Source organism: Parasteatoda tepidariorum, chromosome 2 (assembly GCF_043381705.1).
Source record: "Parasteatoda tepidariorum isolate YZ-2023 chromosome 2, CAS_Ptep_4.0, whole genome shotgun sequence".
In the NCBI taxonomy this organism is placed as follows: domain Eukaryota; kingdom Metazoa; phylum Arthropoda; class Arachnida; order Araneae; family Theridiidae; genus Parasteatoda; species Parasteatoda tepidariorum.
In genome coordinates this window covers 17976429-17999532 of record NC_092205.1, presented here as the reverse complement: position 1 = coordinate 17999532, position 23104 = coordinate 17976429, and the positions used below count along the sequence as shown (strand labels likewise).

Genomic DNA, 23104 nt, shown 5'->3' with positions numbered 1-23104 from the left:
CCGGCGTAAGGATAAAAATAGGAAAATCTTATCTTCTGTGCGAAAAATCGTAGAAAACAGCCAAAATTAAGTACAAATGCGGAAGGGTTAACAGCTAGGACGTAGTTTGAATTTTCTGTTTATCTTTGAAAATAGTAAATAAATATAATTATTTTATTTTCAACGACTGCATATATATATAAAAAAAAAGGGATATTTATTAAAAAAAAAAATCGAAACTTTAAGAGAATCGGAGTTTTGATAGCTGAAATTCGAGAGACAAAAGCGAAAAAAGCGGAAATCCGCTAAAAAGCGGAAAAATCTCATCCCTGTTGTAAAGGTCAACCAGTTTTATCCCAAGGAAATGATTTTTAGAGAAACTTCAGAGGGAGGAATGAGGACTTCAATACTTTCGCTCCGCCGAAAAATAAAATCCTCATAAAATATTTTAATTTGTGCAAAAAACAGTTTTCCGTGGAAATTAGCGGAAAAAATGGAAAAATTTGAAAAAAAAGCGGAAATCCGCGAATCCGTGGAAGAATCACATATTCAATAATTTTTAAAGGCATTTGGAGTTAGTTTAAATACATATCAAACTAAATGGTTATAACTGAAATATATATGTATATTAACTGCAAATTTTTTTGCTTGAATCAGTTAATTCAAAATGAAATCAGTTTTCAGAAAAATATTTTCTACATAAATCTGATTATTTTTTTTTAAATCAACTTATCAATTTAAATTTACTGATATTTATTTTTTAAAAATTGATTTAAATTGATCAGTTATTTAGTTAATCAGTTGATTTAAATCTATGATTTTTTTTTGTTCTAAAAAAAAAAATCGATTTTAATCATGTTTAGATGAGAAGTTTGATCATACCTTCAGACTAATAGCTTAAGGACCCATTATCTGCTATGGGGCCCAGAAGATAAGGAGTTCTATTCTGTGCCATAATTTATTATTCATGTGAGATTAGTTGCTTTAAACTTATAAATTTAAATTATTTTTCCCAGAAAAAAAAGTTTTTTAATATCTGGGATGGTAAATTTTTATAAAAAAGAAGAAAAAAATGAATTTTGGCATCTAAAGAGATAAAAAAATTAAAAGAAATTTCTGTATGAAGTTTTTGTAGAACAAGCACAATTTAAGATTATTTAAAAAGAAAAGAATTCTATGTTTTTATATTATTAATTAGACATTATGATAATTCTACAATTATAAAAGATAATTATCAATGCCCAATAATTATCATTTTATCCTGTTAAGACAAACAAAAGCAATGCTACAAATCTAAAATACTTATTCATAAAATTTTGAAATTAAAATTTCGCTGTTTTTTGCATCAGGTAATTATTTAATGAAATGAAGATGTGAAAAGGAAGGATTAAATCTTCTTGAATGTTGTTTTTCTTTTCATAATAAGTCAACAAAATAAAAAAGCACATAAGTTTCAAAATACCAAAATCATTAAATAACCACATCAAAAAATTATACACTGGTTATAATACTGAATTTGTTTTGGCAGAGTTGACTTTCATTAAATATTATGTACACCCCACTAAGCTACAAGCATATAGAATTCAAAGCAGTATAGTAAATCAAAAGATAGTAGTTATGACTGTGCTTATAAGCTGTGGTCACATGAAATAAAGCTTTTTGGCAAATAATATGGTACTTTTATCACTTTATGGCAACGGTTATTTATGACTGGTAGATGAAGTTTTGTCTCTCTTTAGCCAGCTATGCAAATTATAAAAACTTGATAAAAATATTCAGGAAAACCACAGTTTTGTGAAAATAAAAAGTGTTAGCGATCTAATCTTTTAAAACTTGAAAGTTACTCAAAAAATGCATCACCTGAGCCCTAAAAATTTACGAAAATTATGAATTATTACTCTATTTTTATAAATTTTATCAAGGTGGAAAAACTTCCCCAAGAGGGAATTTTTAATGAAGTGTAATAATTTCTTTTTTAAATAGGTTAATACTCTCTTTGTCCATCCTAAAATCCAGATAATACTTTACTGCAAGGTGGTATGCATAGTTTAAAATTATATATTTGCATTGAGATTAAGGTACCTAAACTAAAGTTTTTTTATTATTTTATTTTCCATGGTGAATAAGCTTCTAAAAACTCATTTTATGCAAAATTTTATTTTTAATCATATAAGCTCTTAATCTTTGTGCATCAGTTGGGCATACTTTAAAAGTGACTCCAAAATTGGGTGTCTTGAACTTTTTAATTACAGCTGGTAAAATAACAGGATTAAGTATGCAAAGTGCCATTATTAGGTAATTTTAAACATTAATTTTGATATTTTTCACGAAATTTTAAGTTGATAAAAATAATGGAAAGATTTCTGCATTGGTGTCTATGCCAAAATAATTGTCAAGTTAAAGTGACATCAGGTCAGTGGCTTGCAAGAAACTAAGAAAAATAAAATAGAAAACAGAAGGGGATCAATTATAAAGATACAATTTATAGCTACCGGGGAATATTCCCTACATGTACTATTTTTAAAATTTTTTATAAGTTTAAAATCTCTTTGTTGCTTCCAGATTTAGAAACCCTTCTCTGGTNAAAAAAAAAAAAAAAAAAAAAAAAAAAAAAAAAAAAAAAAATCGACCCTACAAGATATACACAGAGCTCCATATATAGAAAGAAAGAGACATACAAAAAACATGCATTGACATGTAATGGTTGGCATGGTATAGTTGGTATTTTTCAGAAGAAAAATTAATTTTATGGTAATTTAATTTTATCTGTATAAATTACACATGATTTTTAAACAAAAATTAATTAATCTTACAAAAAGAATGAAGAGAACTTAATTTTAAGAATTAAATCGAGAAGTTTTTAGTCACTATTGATATTATCCAATTGATTCTAAGCAATAATTATTACATTTTCCAATTGTATGCAAAATTTCTATTTCATAGGAAACAACACAAATTCAAAATATAACAATAAAAAAAATAAGTTTTGTAACATTTTTAAATAAATCAAATTTGAATTTTCCGACCATCTTCACAAGTTTCCATAACAGTAGGCTGAACCCTGAGCACTTTTGTGATTGTAGTTGGTGCCCAGTGTCGCGGGCTTTAACAAGGTTTTGGCTAAACCTAATTATATTACTATAAGTAGTAAATAAACATATGATTTGTGATATTAAAACAATGACTATAAAATAATTACTAAATAATATAATTAATTACAAATTTAAAAAACTAATATTTGTAATTAAAAATTAATTTATTTTTAATGAAAATAAATTTAATTATTTACATATTGTGTTAAACCAAAGATGTAATTTAGTATAAATTATATTTAGTCTTTGCCAAAATTAATAGTAATTCTAAGTCAATTTACAAAGTCCTAATTAACAAAATTGTTTTACCATTATGTGTATTAGACATTTATACTCACACTGTAACAATTTTAGTACACTTAATTTTTCAAAAATCCTACATTCTAAAATCTCCACTTCAAATAACAAAGAAAGAAAAAACTTAAATTATGTAATCATTTATTATACAAAGTGATAATAATAGTTTTAATCAATCACAAACAGAATAAAAATTTATTTTCATTTTGACATTTAAAAATTAATATTTTTAAAGAAATGTCACAGTTCTTGTTCAAATTCCAAATGCCCTGACTTTTCTGCAACAAATTTATTTACAATTAATTTTTACAACAAATTTATTTACAATTTATTACTTTGGGACTCTTATTTTAATATCACAGTGATTTCTTATAAGTGCTTAATCAGTTAAAATCTTTCTCAGCTATTATTATTTTATTCTTACATTTTTAACTTCATCAAAGTGAGAAACAAACAGGTTTTTTTTTTGTTAAATTTTATTAGCATTTTGGAAATTATTTTAAAGGAAAAAGAATTAGTAAACTAGGGGTTCAGGGTATTGTCGGCACCAACGAGAATTAAAAGTGTCCTATAACCAGTTTGTGTACTAAATATTTGCGCTGACCTCCACCTCATATCTGTGCTTACAGGAATTCTATTGATACAGTAATGGAACATCCTATTTATCTCAATTTTCCGTGTTTTAGCTTCCAGAAACAACTTGAAGAATAGCGAAGATCTCGTCTTTGACCCCTTCTTTAAATTTACAATACTGTTAACAGAAAGTAACAAATAAGAAACAGCAAGTCCTCAATTTACTAGGCTTGGGAAAATTGAAGGATACACACTGCCAGAAGGTTTGTCTTTTATAACCCCCCCAAAAAATAAACATTTAATTACATCCGTTTTAAGCATTATAGATGTATCAGGAAAAAAAAAGTAAAATTTTTCCATCATTTTATTTAGTATTACTTTTAGCATTTAAAAAATACTAACAAGAACTCTGAGCCACCATTGCATTTTGAAATCAAAAGAAAAATTTATATATCAAATAATTAACTTACTTCTTTTCAAAAAATTCGATCAGAGAAGAAAGCTTTTAAAATGAAACATCTGCTTGAAATTTTCAAATCATTTTTCCATGAATTTCTGAAAATGAAAGCTTATCACAAAAATATAATGTATATAAAACAATGCTGACAGATTGTTGAGAATTATAAAAGTATTATAATTAATTAGTTGAGTTAGTTAAAATTAAAACAGTAGACCGTTTTAGTTTTAAATTGATACAATTAATTCGTATTCTGTTAAACATCCAATGAAAAGCTTATATAAAAACATATTTATAGAAAAAATATATATTACATTGTTATAGAAAATTATCTCAAATGTAATGTGACAAATATGCGTAATTGCTGTCTCAATGAAATTTGCTTTATAGCTGTCTCAAAAAAAAAAGGCTGCAATTAAATTACTAATACTAAAAATAAAAAAAAGTATTGGAAAAAAGAAGGGAAATGCCGGTGAAAGCAAATAAAGAAATCATAATATGTAAAAAATGAATGAATACAAGCGGCTATAAAAAAAAACTTAAAGACTGTTTAAACATTTATCTTTATTACATCCAAAAATAATACTAAATAAAGAAAAGAAAAGATTCTTGAAGCATTATGAATAAAGTAACATTAAATAGCAATGCAAATTAATTGAGAAATTAAATAGATATTAAAAAAATTGTTTATTTTCTCGTACCATAACCGGCTTTTATTGAGCTCCTTTTAATTTAGCAACTGTTAACGATCAGCTGAATAACATAGAATAAAATCTCGGTAAAACAGAAATCACATAAAAAATTTTCAGACTTGCTCAGTTATTTTATTATGACACGTATTATCCGAATTTTTGACAGAAAACTTGCTTATAAAAATAAACAGAGAATTTTGATTCATCGATGCGCTTTATTGTATCGATTAAAATTTTCATCGATAATGACATTATAATTTTTCAATAATATTTTTACAGAAATTGATAAAAAAAAACTAGTAAAACATCCTTAAATTCGTCAAATTTTATTTCGAAGTGTTTGTGGAATGTTTTAGCTCTACAAAACATTTTTCAAAATTTTGTATTATGATTATAAATTTATATTTTTTAATCTATTGGCAATAGTTATTTTGAAAAGTGAGAAGTGAATAGAAAATTATAAATAAGCTGGCGCAAATTTGAAATGTTCTTGTTCGATTAGAAATAAAAATGTTGAAACTAAACTCAATAAATTTTATATTTGAATAAATTCTCTGATCTAAATCTATTTCAAATGTCATGATAAGTTTCCTGCTTCGTTCATATTCCTAACATGAGAAGATCTGCTGCTCCTAGTTTGCAGTCGTCTGCTAAACGTTTTCGTTTTATGTCTCCTTTTGTTGATTCATCATCTGAAATCAAAGAAAATGATTTATTGGATGACATAGATCCCGAAATCGCTGAAGATTTTAAAAAATTATCATCAGATGAACCTAAACATGAATATGTATGCTTCTTAAATATATTAACAAAAATATTTAAATGAAAAGTTTTAATAAACCCTTAATTTCATTTCATTTTTAATTTTAAAAAATATACTTCTGGGACATTTGCTGCATTTCATAGTTAACACTGTAGGATGAATTACATTAATAGTGTTTTAATTTTTTTTTTACATTTGCTAATTCTAATAATCAAAACCCTCATTGCAGATAAGAGTGAAACTATTACACAAAGAAATTATAAAAAATATCACAAATAAAAAATTATTTCTACTAGCTCCATTGAAAAAGCAGTCCTGATCAAGGGTAAAAGTTAACAATAGGGTGCCCCCTCTCTTTTTGACAATTTTTTATGTTCTTGTAGAAAAGAAGGAAAATGACTTAAAAGTGAAATTTTTTAACAATAAAAAATCATGATAGAAATTTTAGGAGAATGGAAGATTTTACATATAGTAAAAGTTCCAAGTTACAGGACTCAATCTAAGGGGCACCCTTTTCTACTTTCTAACCTGATAAACTAATGTGGTTTGGTTAATGTATAGTAAGGAAAAAATCTAATTTCATATAGATAAATACAAACATAGACTATGCAAATTAATTTTTTTTTGTATGCATTTAATTAATAGCCTAAATGTTACTCGATACATGTTTCTATTGAGCCTTTTGGTTTTAATTTAAGGAATAATTAGTTTTTATGGTACTTAATGATTTTAATTTAATAGGTATATTTAAAAAAATATCAAATTAGAAAGATCTTATATTCTTGAATCTGTATCAATAGTGGTTTTTGTGTAACTAGAACCACCGTAATAATGAAAAAAAAATTCTGTTTGTATGTAATAGTGTTGACTTAAAATGATTAATTTTTAAAAAAAATTATATCATTGATACTTGTACATTTCGCTGTCACAGACAATAAAATTGCTAATGTAAAGTCATTGAATGCTAGTAAATTAAACTATTTTTTTATCATAATTATTTTAGGTCTCAATTATTTTTTTAAAAATATAAATAAATAAAGAGATAAATAAAATAGCTGAATTTACTTGGACTGGTGAAACAGAAAAATACCTATCATTTTAATAAGCTGTTGATGAAGTTAAAATTGCTTTGATTTTAAATATTTTCATTTCCATCTTACTGAATATAAACAATAATTTGGTTATTATTTAGAAATTTATGTAATGTTTTATGTTTTTGTCAGTTATATCATTCTATTGCTTGGTATCATGAGTATTTATTTATAATAATGTATAAATAGTTACCTACTGATTTTTATTTTTCAATTTTTGCATAGAGCATATTTATTAACCTTTTGAATTTTATCCATATGGTTTTAAATATTTTCAATGGCCAAAACAGATATTAAAGTTTTTTGGCTTACTTAGTACAAAACTAAAAATTTATCTATCTTACTTAGTACAAAACTAAAAATTCAGCTAAAAAGTGATTTTGGGACAGATTTCCAAATAATAATTAAGTTTTTCTTTGATTTTTTTTCTTTAAAAAAAATTCTTATCAATCAGATATATAGCTATTTATAATTCTGATGTGATATATAAATAATAGTAGCATAATTCTTTATATATGAAGATTTTATGGTACTTTTCCTTTAGCCTAGTGCAAGGAAATCTAACTATTTTTTTATTTTATTTAATTTTTGTAGATGTCCATTTTGTTCAGTGCATAAAAAAATAACTCAAATAAAAGAAATTTGGCGGCGTGGCGACTTTTCACTAGTTCTCAGCTAACCCAAAAGTACTAATTTATTTATTTTCTATATTTTTTTAAAGGATATCCCATTGGTTTGTGAAAAAAATGCTGAAAGCTCAAATTTGAGGAGTACCAGTGAAATCATGCAAATGATTTTAGGAGCAACTAAGGACTGTGAAGAAAGTGAAAAGGTCGTTAAGACAAACTCTTTTCCCACTACAAATGTGGAAAATAGAGAAATAAATAATTCAAGAAATTTAGTTCCTGTTATTTTTCCCGATAACGATTTCTCACAAACAAATTGTTCTTCTGCAACGTCTGAAAGTTCTGTATCCAAGTATAATGTGTTATGGTGCAAACGTTCTGGGAAAAAAGTATGTGCTTGCTAATTTTTTTGCTTCATTCAAATTGTGTAATCCTGTTTTCTAGTAAAATTATAAATATATCGTGATTGGCTACTTTCCTCAAAATTTTTGATAACTTCTGTTTAAAGTGAAAATAATATAATGTAATTGATGCTAAAATCATTTGTATATTTGTAAAAAAATGCATTAAAATTTTTAGGAAATAGTGATGATGATACATTTTTATGATAATTTTTCAAAAGAAGAATTTCTTGACTTTTGGAGAATATTTTTTTTTTTTTTTGTATTATCTTATCTTCAAAACATCTTACTTGATTTAAGGTTTAAAATTAATAATGATACTAGGGATGTAACTAATATTCGGCCACTATTTGGTATTCCAAATGACTATTTATGATAATTCAAACCTAAATCATGGAAGAGGATCAATACTCTGTTGTTCAAATGGAATTTTTATTAAATTTATTTCTGTTTGGCAACTGGAAGAGTTTGATAAAATTTTATTTTAAAATCAATGCATATCTCTACCTAAAGTTTGTAAGCAACACATGCTTTACTTTACTTTTTAGTTTTATGTATAGATGTTTTGAAGAAATGAATTTTCAGTAAAGCTAATTTTTATCTTACACTAAGTAGTACATCAAATGCATTTTGTATGTCGAATGAGTCTAAAATTAAATTGATGTTATGTTTGATTGTCATGGTGATAAATTGAAGATTTTTCACTATGTAATAAGGTTATTTGAGCTCACTGACAATTTGAGAGTTAATTAAATTGATTACAATAGTGACTTTATGCCAATTTAAATGTATTATTTGATTAAAATTTTATTTAATTTTACTGCTAGCCTTTAAATTAACTATTAGCATTAAATCAATGCTCATATTCTAGTCAATATTTAATTTCAATCATTAGCATCTTCATTCTATAGAGCTGTTTTGCTGTTATGTTGCTTTTTATAAGTTTTGTCATTTCAAAAATAAATAATAATACCCTCTTTAGTCTTTATATATTTGAACAGTTAGATATACCAAAACTTAAGAGAGTTTTAATCTTTTTTTTGTTGTCATGCATGAAAAATTCTTTAGTTTATTCTAATTTATTATTTTTTTTTTTTTTACAGCACAAGATTTGGGAAGGTGATGGTAGGTTTTATTTCCCCTTATTATCACTTTTTATATAAATTCAATTCAGGGTTTAAAATTTTTTGGAGTCTTACTTGGGTTTTTCATCGAAATCCCCGGTTTTATCAGGTTCTTCACAAAAACAATCTGGTTTCTTTTTGGTTTCTCCTGAAGTATTTAAAATTTTTATTCCTATAGTCCTTAATGAGATTGCAAGATTTGATTCTAACATAAATAATTGCTAACTATTAAAAACCTGCTTTGTTGTAATGTAACAATTTTTTGGAAGTTTTAGATTGCTATGCTATTATCTTTATTTCTTAATGACAAACAGGTTGTTACATAAAATTTAAAACTACTCAATTAAAAAATCCCTGAATTTTCAATTGCATTACCATAGATTTAGTTTCATAATCAATTGAAATAAAATTTAATTGTAATCATTTTGTCCGTTTACCATTGCAACTTAATATTTAATTTTTTTAAAAGTTCTTTTTCAACTTTCGGGTACTATAAAATTAGTTAAATGTTTTTTGAGATACTGTTTAATAATATTTTTAATTTCTAATAACATTTTTGTGTTCATTATTTCCATTGCATATTTTGACTAGAAATAGAAAAGCTTATTATCAAAGTAAATATAACTCATTTATTGTTTAATTATTCCAAAATGATCACTTTTTCATCCAAGTTAAAGTATGCTCTTAACATTACATAATCACATTAGTATACTCTCAAAACAAGTTGATGGTAGTAAAACAAGTAAATTAATTTGTCTTCAATTCTTTGGAAGTCTTCGTTAAAGTTACAATAATTTACGATATTTTTCTTTTGAAATAAAACCTATTGATCAAGCACAATAAATTTTGAAAAAAATCCACCTTGGAAAAAAGTGGGCTTTTTCAAGTGCACCATTCGGAAAAACCCAGTCTGGTTGCTTTGGATAGGTGGTTTTTTTAAAAAAAATTTTTTCTATTAGTATAATTATACGAAAGTGGGCTGGACCCACTTTTGCGAGCCGTGTTTCAAATATATTTATGCATATATATTTTAAATTGGTCAGTCAAAAGTCTTTAAATATACTTTTTTTACTAGACTGTAATTCTTTACAAAGTTAAATATTATTAAAAATTATAATAAATGTTACTAATTTATTAAAAAAAATTTTTTTTAGGTATTTTAATAGTTAGAAATCGCTCTGCTATTCTGAAGAATTCTGAGGGAAAAGAGTTAGTATTTTATTCATCTTTTTATCTTTTAGACTTAAAGATACATGAATTATTTAGTTTTTATACATCAAGTTTTAACTGTTTATATCTTAAGAATCATTTAAGGATAATTCAAAATAAATACTATCAAAATGATATATTGTGTAAATATATACATCAATATAAATATATATTTATATTGATAGCTCCAAATAATCTACTGGTAAGAAAAGCGATATTTGTTATGCATTTTTAAAATCATTTGGAGGATGAAAAGGTATTACAAAATAATATTCATTTTTTTAAAACCAAAGTTTAAAGTATATATATACACATAAGTCTGCCACTTTTCAAACCACAGACTGATTCCAGTTCTGTCAACCAAAAAATTGAATTATAATGTTCTATTTATATCACACTTGATTGTTAGCCTGTTGAATTTTAGAAAATGTAGGTAACTACTGCTGTGATTGAGGTATCTTATGTACTTTACTTGAATAGTAGCAAAATTTTGCAGTCTCTTGTGCAGTTTTATAACGGAAAAAAAAAATTTAATTTGCGAGTTATGAAATTTAATTTTTTAAATGTATTTTTGTCAGTAAAATTTTTGATACTAATTCTAAAAGATGCAGCAATAAAGCAAATGTTGTATGATTGAGATTCGTTTTTTCAAAACATGGATAAATCTCTTTTTACAGTTCATTTAAAATTATTTTAATCTAATTAACAATTAAAAAATCCCTGTATTTTCAAAGCGAGAAACTAAGAATTTGTTCAAAAATTATTATTTTTTTAAAAATAATTTTCGGCTGTATTTTAACTTATTAAAACACTTTTCTCAACTGAAATCACAATGCTAATGGGTGACTAGTATACTATTGTGTTGTATTTTAGGTTCCCTTTTCATTTGGACTCAATGAATTTTTTTTAAAGTTTACTCTATAATGGCAGCAAACCTAATCTTTAAGCATTGTTTATAAAAGTACAAAGTCACAAAACCAGGCATCAATTTACCAGAGGGGTCTCTTCTGTATTCTTTTTAGCAATTAAAATAAACAGAACTCTTTTCCTGTTTCAAAAAATATATATGTATTTATTTATATTTACTTTGCAACCTGTTAAAAAATATGCAGTGAGGAGAAACCTCTGCTTTTATGCAAATTTCTGCTTCTGAATGATTTTTACTCAACTTCCAATTTTCATTAGATTTTTATCTGATTTTCGCTATTATATGAAAGCGAAATTGGATATCACTGAAACTGAATCTGGCATATCCCCTACAGCTTGAAACAATCACGTTTTTTTTTACCTCTCGTATAAAGGATTATTTCTGCCAAGAATCACACACTCAATTTTTGAGTGTGCAAAAATTTCACATTTTAAAAAAATTGCGGATTTGAAAATTTCTAAAAATATGCATTGGCAAAAATAGAACTAAAAGGTAGCTTGGCATATTTATTAGCATTCTTTGCTTCAATCAAAAGTGTGTAAAAAGTTGAGAATTTTGGAATTTACTTCACTGAGATACATGGTTGAAAGAGGTTTTGATAATTGAGGTCCTACCATATACTCATTTCAAGTTAATTTGAATATGGAGGGAAAATTGTAGTTTCTTATTTTTATATCATTATAAATTTCTTGCCTGCAAGCATTCATAGTTTTATGTTATGCATGTCATCTGTTTATTGTTCTACCTAAATTTTATTATTATTATTTTTAGAATTGACAGAGGGATGGGTTATAAGCTCAAAGATATTTCAGCACTTGAGGAAGGAAGCAAGTTTTATGTTGGTGGTAAAGAATGTGAGGTTTGTTCTTTTCTATTTTAAAATTAATCTATTTCTAACCAGCAATTTGGAGTTCTTTTTTATTTTAAACTTTTATTATTTAAGCTTGAAATTATATGTTATACAGGGTTCATAGTTGTCCTGATATTCCTGTTAAAAAGTTCTACCCTTATTCGTCCTGTTTTTTGTATTTTGTCCTGATGTTCCTGATTTGTTTTAGAGTGTACCATTTACACTAATATTCAATTTTAAAAAAATCCTCTGAATCTGAAACTTCTTTCTGTAGAAAAGGAGTAAGAAAAACTAAACTTATTAATGTTTGAAATATGTTTCAAATGAAAAGGAGTTAAAGAGAATGAAGGAACAATTTTTTTTTATCATTTCCCTTTCCTCACAACAACAAATTATTCGTGAATCAGCATTGGAACAAAAATTCTACCCCACCCCTTTTTACCAAATTGTTTTTTTTTTCTTCCTAATTTGCCATTGTACACTTCTTTTTCTTAAGTCAGTAGCAGTCACTTGACCTCAAGGTTATGCGCAGCAAGTGTCTCACACATAGGCAGGGTTAGATAAAAAGAAAAAATTTCTGCAAACACAAAATCTCAATTAAAAACTTTCTGCACATATTGATTAACTCTTGTAACTACTAGTTTCAATCCTTACACCCCCTCCACATTTCGGCAAACTGTTTGAAAATCATTGATTTTTTTTATAATGTTCAATTTTTATCGAACTCTTTACTAATTTATACCACAGGGATGAGTTTGGTAAAAAAACAAAAAAACTGATATTAGGAATCCAAAAATTTTATAAGCAATAACACTTTTTAATTAATTGAAAAAATAACTGAAATTTAAGCAAGAAATGAGAAACATTTATTAAAACATTTATTCACAGAATTTTATCTATCAAAGTTTTAATACAAATATTAATGCAAGATTTTATTTATTTATTTAGATTGTGTGAATATGAATCTTAAAGTGTGATTTTCAAATCACGTGAATACAAATCTGTACATTTCTTTTTAAAATCGTGATAACATGAATTTTGATGTTTATTCTTACATCACATGAATACGAATCTCAGTGTTTGTTTTTAAAATTGTGAAAAGACAAAACTCGATGTTTCATTTTAAAATCAGGTGAATACCAATTCTGATGTATAATTTTTGAATACGAAGAAGCATGAATACCAAACACGAAATTTGATATAAAATTGTGAAAATACGAAACATGATCCCAAATTGTGTAAATGGGAATTGCGATGTGCGATTTTAAATCACGTGAATGTAATTTTAAATTGTGTAAGCATTGGTAGGGAAAAGCGTGAAAAACAAATCTTTTTTTTTTCTTGGTAATTCTGTAAAGACAAATTTTCTTTGAAGAGGCGGATTATTACTTTTATCTGGAATTAGTAAAAAAAAAAATTCCTATGGTAGCAAATTCAAAACTATACATTTCTATGTTTAGGGGCATTTTAAAACTTGGTACATCTGGTTAATTTTGTAGGATTGATAGCCCCAATAAACTAATAATAACAGATAACTCTATGACATTATTTTGAAAGCTGAATCCAAAATAAATATTTGACAATTTTCTCCTCATTTTGTCAGATTTATGAGGTGTGCTAGAACTGTGTAATGGACATCTGTACTACTTAAAAAGTTTCAGAAACTTTAAAAGCTCTCTTTCAAAATGCTTTTCAATTCTGATGTTCGTTACATCTTTAAATCTCGTTTGTTTTGCAAATTTTTCTATTTCATATATGGAAAGTCTGGGAAAGATTTATTAGAGTGTGATGAATAAACCATCATCACAATCTCCAAAATCAGAAAAATTTGCTAAGGCTAAAAAGGTTTAAAATTATTAAAGCTATTAAAATATGCCTAATGTCAGAATCAGAAAGCATTTTGTAATATAATTTATTAAATTATAATTTATGAAAATGAATTTTTACTGAAATTATATTTTATGTTCAAAAGAAATATAAGTTTTTTTTTCTGTCATAGATACAAAATCTTATTTCTTCTGAAGTATGTTTGGAAGAAAAGCAGACTGAGACACAATCTACATTATCATTATCTCATGCATCTCACTCGCCATCTCTTAAAAAGACTAAGAGATTGAAATCACGTAGGTAAATTTTACTTGCATGTAATTGAAATTGGTTCTACAATTTCTTAATAGTATTAAGAAATTCTTTGTGATTTCATAAGAAATCTTAACATTACCAGAGAAATTGTTTACTATTAACTATCTGTTCTTGATCAACTCAAATTAACTGTTTATTCAATTCAACTTTGGCTGTCAATTGGCAGCTAATTTATGTAAGTTCTTAATTGGATTTTTGCAATAAAGTATTCTTATTTACTTTCAATTGAAATTGTTGTGTAGTTATTTAGAATTAGAAATATTTCAGATTTTTTACAACACAAAAATATTACAAGGAATGCTTAAAATTAAATTTAATGAATTTATCAATAAAATAATATTGACAACTGTAATTCATTTGCAGAGTTAATAATAACGTTCAGCACCCTGTTAAACCACTGTACAATTTAACCAAACTATTCGTTTGAAAGTGTGAAGAGGCAGAAAATTATCCATGCATCAATTTGAAACTGAAAAAAAAATTTTTTTAACAATGTTCATCTATTAAAATACACAAACTGCTCAAAAGACTTTTGATAAAAATATAAGAGTTACTTTAAAATAAGAATTTTTAAGCAGAGGAAATATTTTAAAAGTATAACAATTTATAGTTAATTTGTTTTTTATTATTGTTTTAGTGATTTATTTCATTCCTGTATGTTTTTCGTTTTAATAATTTTAATTTGATGTCTCAAATTAAATTAAATCATCTAATGTAATATTATCTCACTGTTAAAAATGATACTAGATACTTTACTCTTTTTAATTCTTTAGTTGCAAATATTTCTGGGCATTTTTTTCTTTCAACGATGTCCACTATTATAACAACTTTTAGTATTTTTTGGTCGGAATAATTATCTGAAAAATTTATTTATAAGAATAGTTTTGGTCTTTTAAAAGAGTTTGAGGAATGAAATTAAAATTAGAAGCATTTTTTTCTTCTCGCCACAGTTTATCTGCCTGGATAGAAGTTTTTTCTCTTGCTATTGATTTTTCCTTTCTTTGGTTGTTTAGTTTTTAAATGGTTTATTGTGCTTCTCTCTATGATGCTAAGTATTAATTGATTTCTTAGAAAATAAAATCTCCCCCCCCCACAAAAAAAAAGAAAAAAAGCAGAAATATGAAATATAATTGAATGATAAAATATATAAATGTTATGCTAAAATTATTTGTATTTTATTTTCAAAAGCTAAGTTTTTTACCAATATTTAATATGGTAGTAATGAGATGGCCAAAATACATAGTTCCTTTTACTATATTTTATTATACATTTTAGTTGAAGGGATAGTTTTTAAGAGAACACTATATTATGGGAGAAATCCTTCATGATAAATTTTCTTTCTCCACAATAAGTAATTTAAAGTATAAAGATGGTAAATATAAACCTAGAGCATGAAGTTTCAAATGTTAAAAAAAAGCAATTGGAAAGTTGTTACTGTGGGAAAGTTCTCCGATAATTTGTTTGCATTTGGCTATTTTTAGGGCCTCGTTAAGCATTCACCACCTCAAAAACTGCGGTCAAATCATTAATTTGGCGAGAGAAAAAATTGTGTTTTGCGGAATAATTTTTACTACCGAGAAGAAAAATATATGTTCCCCTCAATCTCGAGGAAGAAAAAAAAGTTAAAAAGGAATTTCTTTAAACAAATCTTGTATATTTTATTCGATTTCAGTAATTACGATTTTAGTGATACGTCACTTAACCAATTAGAATTATATTAAGAGCAGATAAGGTAAGCCTGAACAATACAAAAAATTATGCAAGCATGAGACAAACTACCATTTTGATACCATTCTAATTATGTAAATTAATACAAATTATTTAATAAAAATGCTTATTAAATTATTCTAATTTATAAATATGTTTAAAAATAGCAATCTACAAAAATTTCTGTTTTTTTTTTGGTCACACATTATATTTTTTAACTTTTACTTTGTTATATAATGTAAATAAAAATAACATTCCCAATTTTTTTTCCCCCTATATGAAGTGCAGTCTCATTCAAGTTCTGTTTTCTTTATGTCACCTACTATTATTGAAAAAGCTGAAAATATGCCTATCAGTGAAAGTATATATGATTTGACTATGCCACCCCCAACAGAAGAGCACCAAGTAAGCTGATTGGTTATAAACTTATAGAATTTTAAGTTATGTCCAAAGAATAATGTCAGTGAGATGATTAAAAAACATTTATTGATCCCATTCGTGCAACACATTCTAAGGTTTCCTTCTTTCTTGATACATTACTTCACGCAAGATTTTCAGACTTTGAAGTATTCATGGTATGCTTTATCTACAAACTTCATAAGGCTATGAGAACTTGAAACTAGCTTAAAAAATTAGGAGAAATGAAAGTTCTTGCTAACAACCTGGAAAAAAAATTACAATTTCTTGAGAAAAATTTTAAAAGATCTCCCAAAAACTTTTAAGTTTTTTGGAATCAACCACCATATATAATACTATTTGTATTTGGTTGCTTTTTTTAGTAAATGGTAGTAATACTGATTTTGTATCGATGCAAGGGTTGGCATTCAGAAAAATGAAAGATGAAATGGATGAAGGAAACTAAAAAAGACCAATAAAAATGTTTAAAAGTCTATAAGAATAGCTTAAATTTAAATGAATTAAGTTTAATATAGTATTAGAAAGTTATAAGTTAAGTTTGAAAAAAACTATTTTAATATGGTTTTTGTGTCCTATTATTTAAGACTATGTATCATATCATATTCATATCTAACTTTATTGGATTAAAAAATTAATGCATAATTTGTAAAAATTTAGAATGTGTTTTTTAGTAGTAATAATAACAGTTATAATATTAACAATTCTTAATGTAATTAGAAATTTGGGTTTTAATACGCTTATGTACGTAAAATGTTGTAAACTTTTAAGGAATTTTCAATTTCTTCATTAAATTTATTTTTCTCTTTTGCGATTTTAAAATTAAAAAAATGATAGTTAATATTATTATTTTTACTCATTTGCAATTATTATGAAAATTTGTTTTAATATTTGGCATCTCCTTTTGAGAAAGTTTCTCCCATTTGTTTCAAATAAGTTCCTATTTCTTCCAATTCGGTAATATAAGTAACCAGCTTACATTTGTATAGCATCTGTGTTTCATTCTTTTTAGTAAATACTTGGTAATATATTTTCCACAAATTTAGAACACATGCTAATCATTGAAAAAAAAATATTACTCAATTTTTAAAAAAGAATAGGAATTTTTATATTTATATTATGTTACTCTATTAAACAATCTGAAACAAGCAATTTAATTTTATCTTAAATTTTAGGTCTTGTATAACAAACATAACTTGCCTTTGACTAAAGTTAAAGTTGATTCTTTTCTTGTCAAATGTCTGAGACACCATCAAAAAGAGGGAATTACTTTCATGTACAAATGTATTTTAGGCTTTCAGCATGATTTGGGACGAGGAGTTATCTTGGCGTAAGTCATTATTTGTAATTTTACTAGTACAAAGGCTTTGTTAAATATCTTTGAAAATTGCTATAGTTTATAAGAAAAAACTAAGTATTTTAAAATTTGTTGTCCTTACTACAAAATTTAAATTAAATTTATTTATTTATTTTTTTTAATTTTATTTTTCAAAATTTAGTTCAAAAATAATCCATGTAATTGAATTAAAAAATTCATTTAAATAAATAATAATTTATTAATTGAATAAAACATATAAAATAGCTATCAACCTTTTCAAAAAAGAAAATTAGAGATACTATTTAATAATCCCAGCTGGGATTTGAACACTGGACCTTTCTGGTGGAAGGCAGACAGCTTAACTGTTATATTACATATGAACATCAGCTGAAAATTTTTATTGGTTTAAGAGTAAATCAACTGAAATTTTAATGAGGGATATTTTACAGTAGGGGCAGATACGACAGCTAGTTTTCACATTATCCAGGATTTTTGAAACTTTAATTTAAACTTAACTTTGTTTCAATTAGAATTTTTGAGATGCATACTTCCCTTGTTTGTAAAAATCTTTCATTGTCATTAAAATCAGACTTTTAAAAAAAATCAGATCCTATTGAAAGAATTTATCAATTGTATAAAAATATTTAAAATTTAAACTTATAATATTTGTTAAGAAAAGCCTAGTTAGTTTAAATTAATGCTTTTTTTTTAATGAAAAAATCATAGTTGTAAATCCTACCAATCCTGACTAAATTTCTAAATTTTTTTCAGTACATATTTTAAATATGTGTAGTAAAAATGATTTTGTATTACATTATTATATTTGCTCTTGCTTAATTTTTTTTTTTTTTAAAATCTAAGCTAAGATATTATTGATGATACAGGTATAAAAAGATTTTTTTTTATAAGTTATTCCAACGTCATAATTAAAAAAAATTCTTATTAAAATCTAATACTTCTATTGAAATTCAAAATACTTACATACTTCATTACCTAAATATTTTCTAAATGCTTTTTTGTTGGTTTTTATTTGTTTATTTTTTAATATAAATCTTACTATTACTATTTTAGTATATAATATTGAAAAATGATTCAATAGCATAATAGTGGTTTCTCTAATCTGTGATTGAAAAATAAATGGTTGCACATCTAAACATATGTTTTTTGTATTTGCCTCATTTTACCCATTATTTTCCCAATTCATAATTTTTCAATATTTTGTACATTTATATAATTTGTATACTTCTAATACTATTAAGGATTTTTACTATTTAAATACTTGCTGAATCCAAATAAATTAATTTGGTAATAAGTTATGAAACAAAGACTTTTTGTCATTGTGTAATGCTACTTTTGAATAAAAGTTAAATATGAAAAAGCTCACAGTTGAATAATGTTTAATATGTGCTGTTATAAAATATGCATGTAGTTAAGTTCTGCTTAAAATAATATGTATTGAAAATCCCTTTCTCGGTACCTGTGTAAAGTTTCAAGACCTACTCCAAAAAGGAATTAATTCTTAATGTTAAATTTAAGAGTCACACACTTAACAATCGAACTTAAAATTTGTATTAAGTTTCTCGGGGACTAAACCTCCTGTTTGCTGCCAATCACTGACCCTGATGATTGTCTTGCAATAATTTTTGTTTCTTGGCAGAAAATAGTTTTTCTACTAAAGTTAAAATTATTCTCTTAACATCTATGTGCATACTACAAATAATTTTGTTTGCTTACTCTTGTGCCCACATCCAAATATTATTATCTATTAATATTATATATATTTAGATCTATCCGTGAACAAAAGTAATTTTTCTAAGTTATCATTTTTTATAATAACATTTATATTGTTACAACATTATATTTTCAAATAAATTTGATGAGTTCACTACTGTAATTTAATATTTTCGCTAACCAAATGGGTGGATATATTAAATACTATGTTTGCTTGCATCTCATTGTATATGAAGCTGATTGTTAAGTTCTAAATCATTTAACAGATCTCTTTAACTGTAATTTATACAGTTCATTAATGTTATTTGCACAAAAATAATAATTCTAAAACAGTTAATAAGACTAGACCACCTTCCTAAATAACTTTATCTTAAAATGTAGTGCAGAATTAAATTATAATAATAAAACAAACAATTCTCTTAGTTTTTAATTCTTGAATTAAAAGCATAATAATAGCAGTGCAGGAAAATAACTTTAAATTAGGGATACAAAAATATTTTTAGGAAAACAATACCTTAATTTTATGTTGATGACAACCAAAAAAGTATAGAATTAAATGAAGAAAAACTTGATCAGACCCCGTGATTTTCCGGCCGATAAAATTCACGGACAGCAATGAAAAACTGTGACATCATCATTAGATTTTTATGTATAGTAAGATTTTTATCTTGCTGTTCTTACATGTGACTCTTTTCTGGAAATTAATAGTAATTAAATACCATTTAGGTTTTTAACAGAATAGTTACCTCTGTATAAATATATATTTCATATTAATTTATTTTGTTTAATGTGGTTTTATAGTGATGAAATGGGCTTAGGAAAAACCCTTCAGTGTATTGCTCTGATATGGTAAGTTAAAAGTCTCAGTCTATGAATAATATTATTTTTAGGCAATGTCTATTTTATTGCTAGAGTTAAAATTTTCTATTCAAGTTTATATAATATGAATTTATAATATGTAATATGTCTTTATTTCCTATTGATATTCCAGTAAAAGAATATATATTAAATTGATTATTAATTATGAAATTGATTATTATAATTAGGAAAAACCTTTCAGTGTATTGCTCTGATATGGTAATTTAAAGTTGAAAATCTGAGTCTATAAAGAATTTTATATTAAGGCAATGTCTATTTTATTGTTTATGTTTAAATCTATTATTCAAGTTTATTTATTATAAATTTATAATATGTGATATATCTTGGTTTCCTGTAAATGTACCAGTTGAAAATATATAATAAATTGATCATTAATAATGAAAATGATCAAGTAATATTTTATTTAGATTGGTTTTTAAAAAACTAAATTCGTTCTTTTTTATTTATTTTAATTGATTTAGTGTGTTAAATTCATGGTTTGTCAATTTTTTGAATCCTAGCTTTATCATGAATTTTTTAGAAATGGTGTGAAATCTTCTAAGATTCTTCTAAGCTAAATTTCTTACATTTTTCACAATTCTTAGGATTTTGCTTTTGTGTTAAATCAGTATAATTACCTGAATATTGTTTTTAATTTCTTATTTAAATCTCTTACTACTAAAAAGAATTCCTGCCAAATCTAGTGCAGAGAAAATCAGTAAAGCGACAAGCTCAATAGAATGTTATCGTTTGGTATTGCAAGCATTTAAAAACCAAATATCTTAGATTATGTGAAATATGTGATCAGGATACAATTAATTGAAAGAGTAATCCATTTATTTTGTGGTGTTTTAATCTCTGGAAGCTGGTTAGATTTTGTTGTTTTACTATAGTGGTTTGTTGAACTATATTGGTTTTAGACATGTTTTAGTATGAAGAAAAGTTTCCTAAAAGAAAAATCAAAATGTCTTAAAGTTTATATCTTATGACACCTTAAAGCATCTCAAATTTTTTAATTTTAATGTTATAGCTTATAACTCTAGAAAGAGTGAATTTAGCTGGAGAAAAGTTATAATGTAGATATGTATGATTTTGGATTAAGTTTCACCTGTGATGTAGGAGACTACATATTAATCATTTCAAGGCTGCAGTTAGTGCACTTATATTTTAAACTGCAGATTAAAAACTATTACTCACTTAAACTATTTTTACAACAGTTTAATTTGTCTTAGTCACTGATATTCCCTACATAGTTTTGCATTGTATAGTAATAATATTTAATGTGTTTCCTCAGGACTCTTTTTAAGCAAGGACCCTATGGTGGCAGGCCAGTTCTGAAAAGAGTTATTATTATTACACCTAGTAGCCTAGTCACTGTAAGACCATTTAATTTTTTTAAACCCTTTTTCTGATATCTTTATGAAATTTAATTTACCTTCATTATTATTTTTACATTACTGAAACTCATAAAGCTTTTTCAATGTAAAGGGTGATTTGTTCATATGATTTTCACTCTGTAGTTTTCAAACAATAGTAAAACATATCTTTTTACAATGTTTAATCTTAGAGCTTTACCTCATAAAACCAAATCCAAAGCACGATTTTGCAACTCTCCATTGTTATTTAAAACAGGGATGAATATCAGAAAAAGACTAAAGACCTACTTGTAATTAGTAAACTTCAAGTGGCTTCAGTGTTTTACTTGGTATAGTTATTACTTATCCTCCTATCTTCGAGTTTCATGGGAAATATCAATGGCAGCAAACTAAAGCAAAATATTTTAACACAAATGGAATTTTTATGAAACCTTTATCAAGACTTTAAAGCATGACCGATTCTCACTTTGGCATTTAATATGTCTGTATTAATTTATTTATATGTATTAGTGAATTTTTAGTTCTAATTGATTAAAATATTAATGCAGTACCTTTGCTACCACTAGATAAATTATTTTCTGAAACAACAGAAATTCTGTAGTAGTTGAAGGGTACGTTATTCTCCACATCTTTTCCTGTTTTTTATTTATTTATTTTTTTTTTAATTGCATAATATGCACATTCTAAATCATGACTAAAAATGCAATTCACATAAATTGATTTTTTTTATTAATTTACAAGGATTTTTCATTTTTACTAAGTAGTAGTTAGTTAGTTTTATTTACTCTAATAAGTGTAGCTGAAATAACTTTGAAAATAGAGTTCAAGCAATAATTGCCTATTTTGTCAGAACTAAATTACTGTACAACATAACAAACTAAGGTAGACAACGTTAAAGAGCACAAAAATATTATTAAAAGCAGACAGCTGTTTCGGATGCTCAAAGGGCAACCTTCATCAGTGTAACAGAAAACAATAAGAGAACAGAGTAAATATATGTAGAAAGATGACGTCACAAGAGGGTTTAGAGCAACGGCCAATAGGAGGGAAGGGTGAATGGAAGACGATGAATAGGAAGCAAGGAACAAAAAGTTAGGTTTATTAAAAGTTAGTTAGGTTTTATCATAGATTTCCAAATAGGAGAAATATTTCGGAGAGTAATTTAAATATTCGGAAATATTTAAATTAAGGAGAATATATAATACTAGGAGGCTTCGCCCCCTGCTTGCTAACGCTCACCAACCCCCGGAACTGCTTTCGCAGTTCATTTCGGATTGCTTCGCAATCCAATGCTCGCTTTGCTCGCTCATTGGATACGTTCTTAACGTCTAGCTTTTGTATACTTTTTTGAATACTGAAGTTCCGAAAACTTTTCACTGTAGAAAATTCTAAACCTGTACATTTCAATATTAATTTGAAATTGCAAACAGTTCACATATTTTTCTTAATCACACTATTCTAAATTTCAGTTGTTGA

General features: G+C 25.6%; 2 protein-coding genes across 6 annotated transcripts in view; one reads left to right on the top strand and one right to left on the bottom strand.

Moving 5' to 3' along the window:
* Window positions 1-5304, bottom strand: part of LOC107437210 (protein-tyrosine sulfotransferase 1) — a 44662-nt gene extending 39358 nt beyond the window's left edge. The window contains exons 1-2 of the mRNA XM_043043141.2: window positions 5100-5304; window positions 4412-4496 (exon numbers count right to left, since the gene is read on the bottom strand). The gene's annotated coding sequence lies outside the window, so the exon portion shown is untranslated. The remainder of the gene's footprint in view (window positions 1-4411; window positions 4497-5099) is intronic.
* Window positions 5305-5530: 226 nt separating this feature from the next.
* The window catches only part of LOC107451927 (DNA repair and recombination protein RAD54B), a 34317-nt gene continuing 16743 nt past the window's right edge, over window positions 5531-23104 (top strand). For all 5 annotated transcript variants that reach the window (XM_071177229.1, XM_043043145.2, XM_043043142.2 and 2 more), the window contains exons 1-10: window positions 5531-5877; window positions 7666-7959; window positions 9075-9096; window positions 10250-10304; window positions 12004-12091; window positions 14082-14205; window positions 16215-16336; window positions 17521-17675; window positions 20196-20243; window positions 21547-21628. In XM_071177229.1, the coding sequence (XP_071033330.1) occupies window positions 5704-5877; window positions 7666-7959; window positions 9075-9096; window positions 10250-10304; window positions 12004-12091; window positions 14082-14205; window positions 16215-16336; window positions 17521-17675; window positions 20196-20243; window positions 21547-21628 (1164 nt within the window). In that variant the 5' untranslated portion in view covers window positions 5531-5703. The remainder of the gene's footprint in view (window positions 5878-7665; window positions 7960-9074; window positions 9097-10249; window positions 10305-12003; window positions 12092-14081; window positions 14206-16214; window positions 16337-17520; window positions 17676-20195; window positions 20244-21546; window positions 21629-23104) is intronic.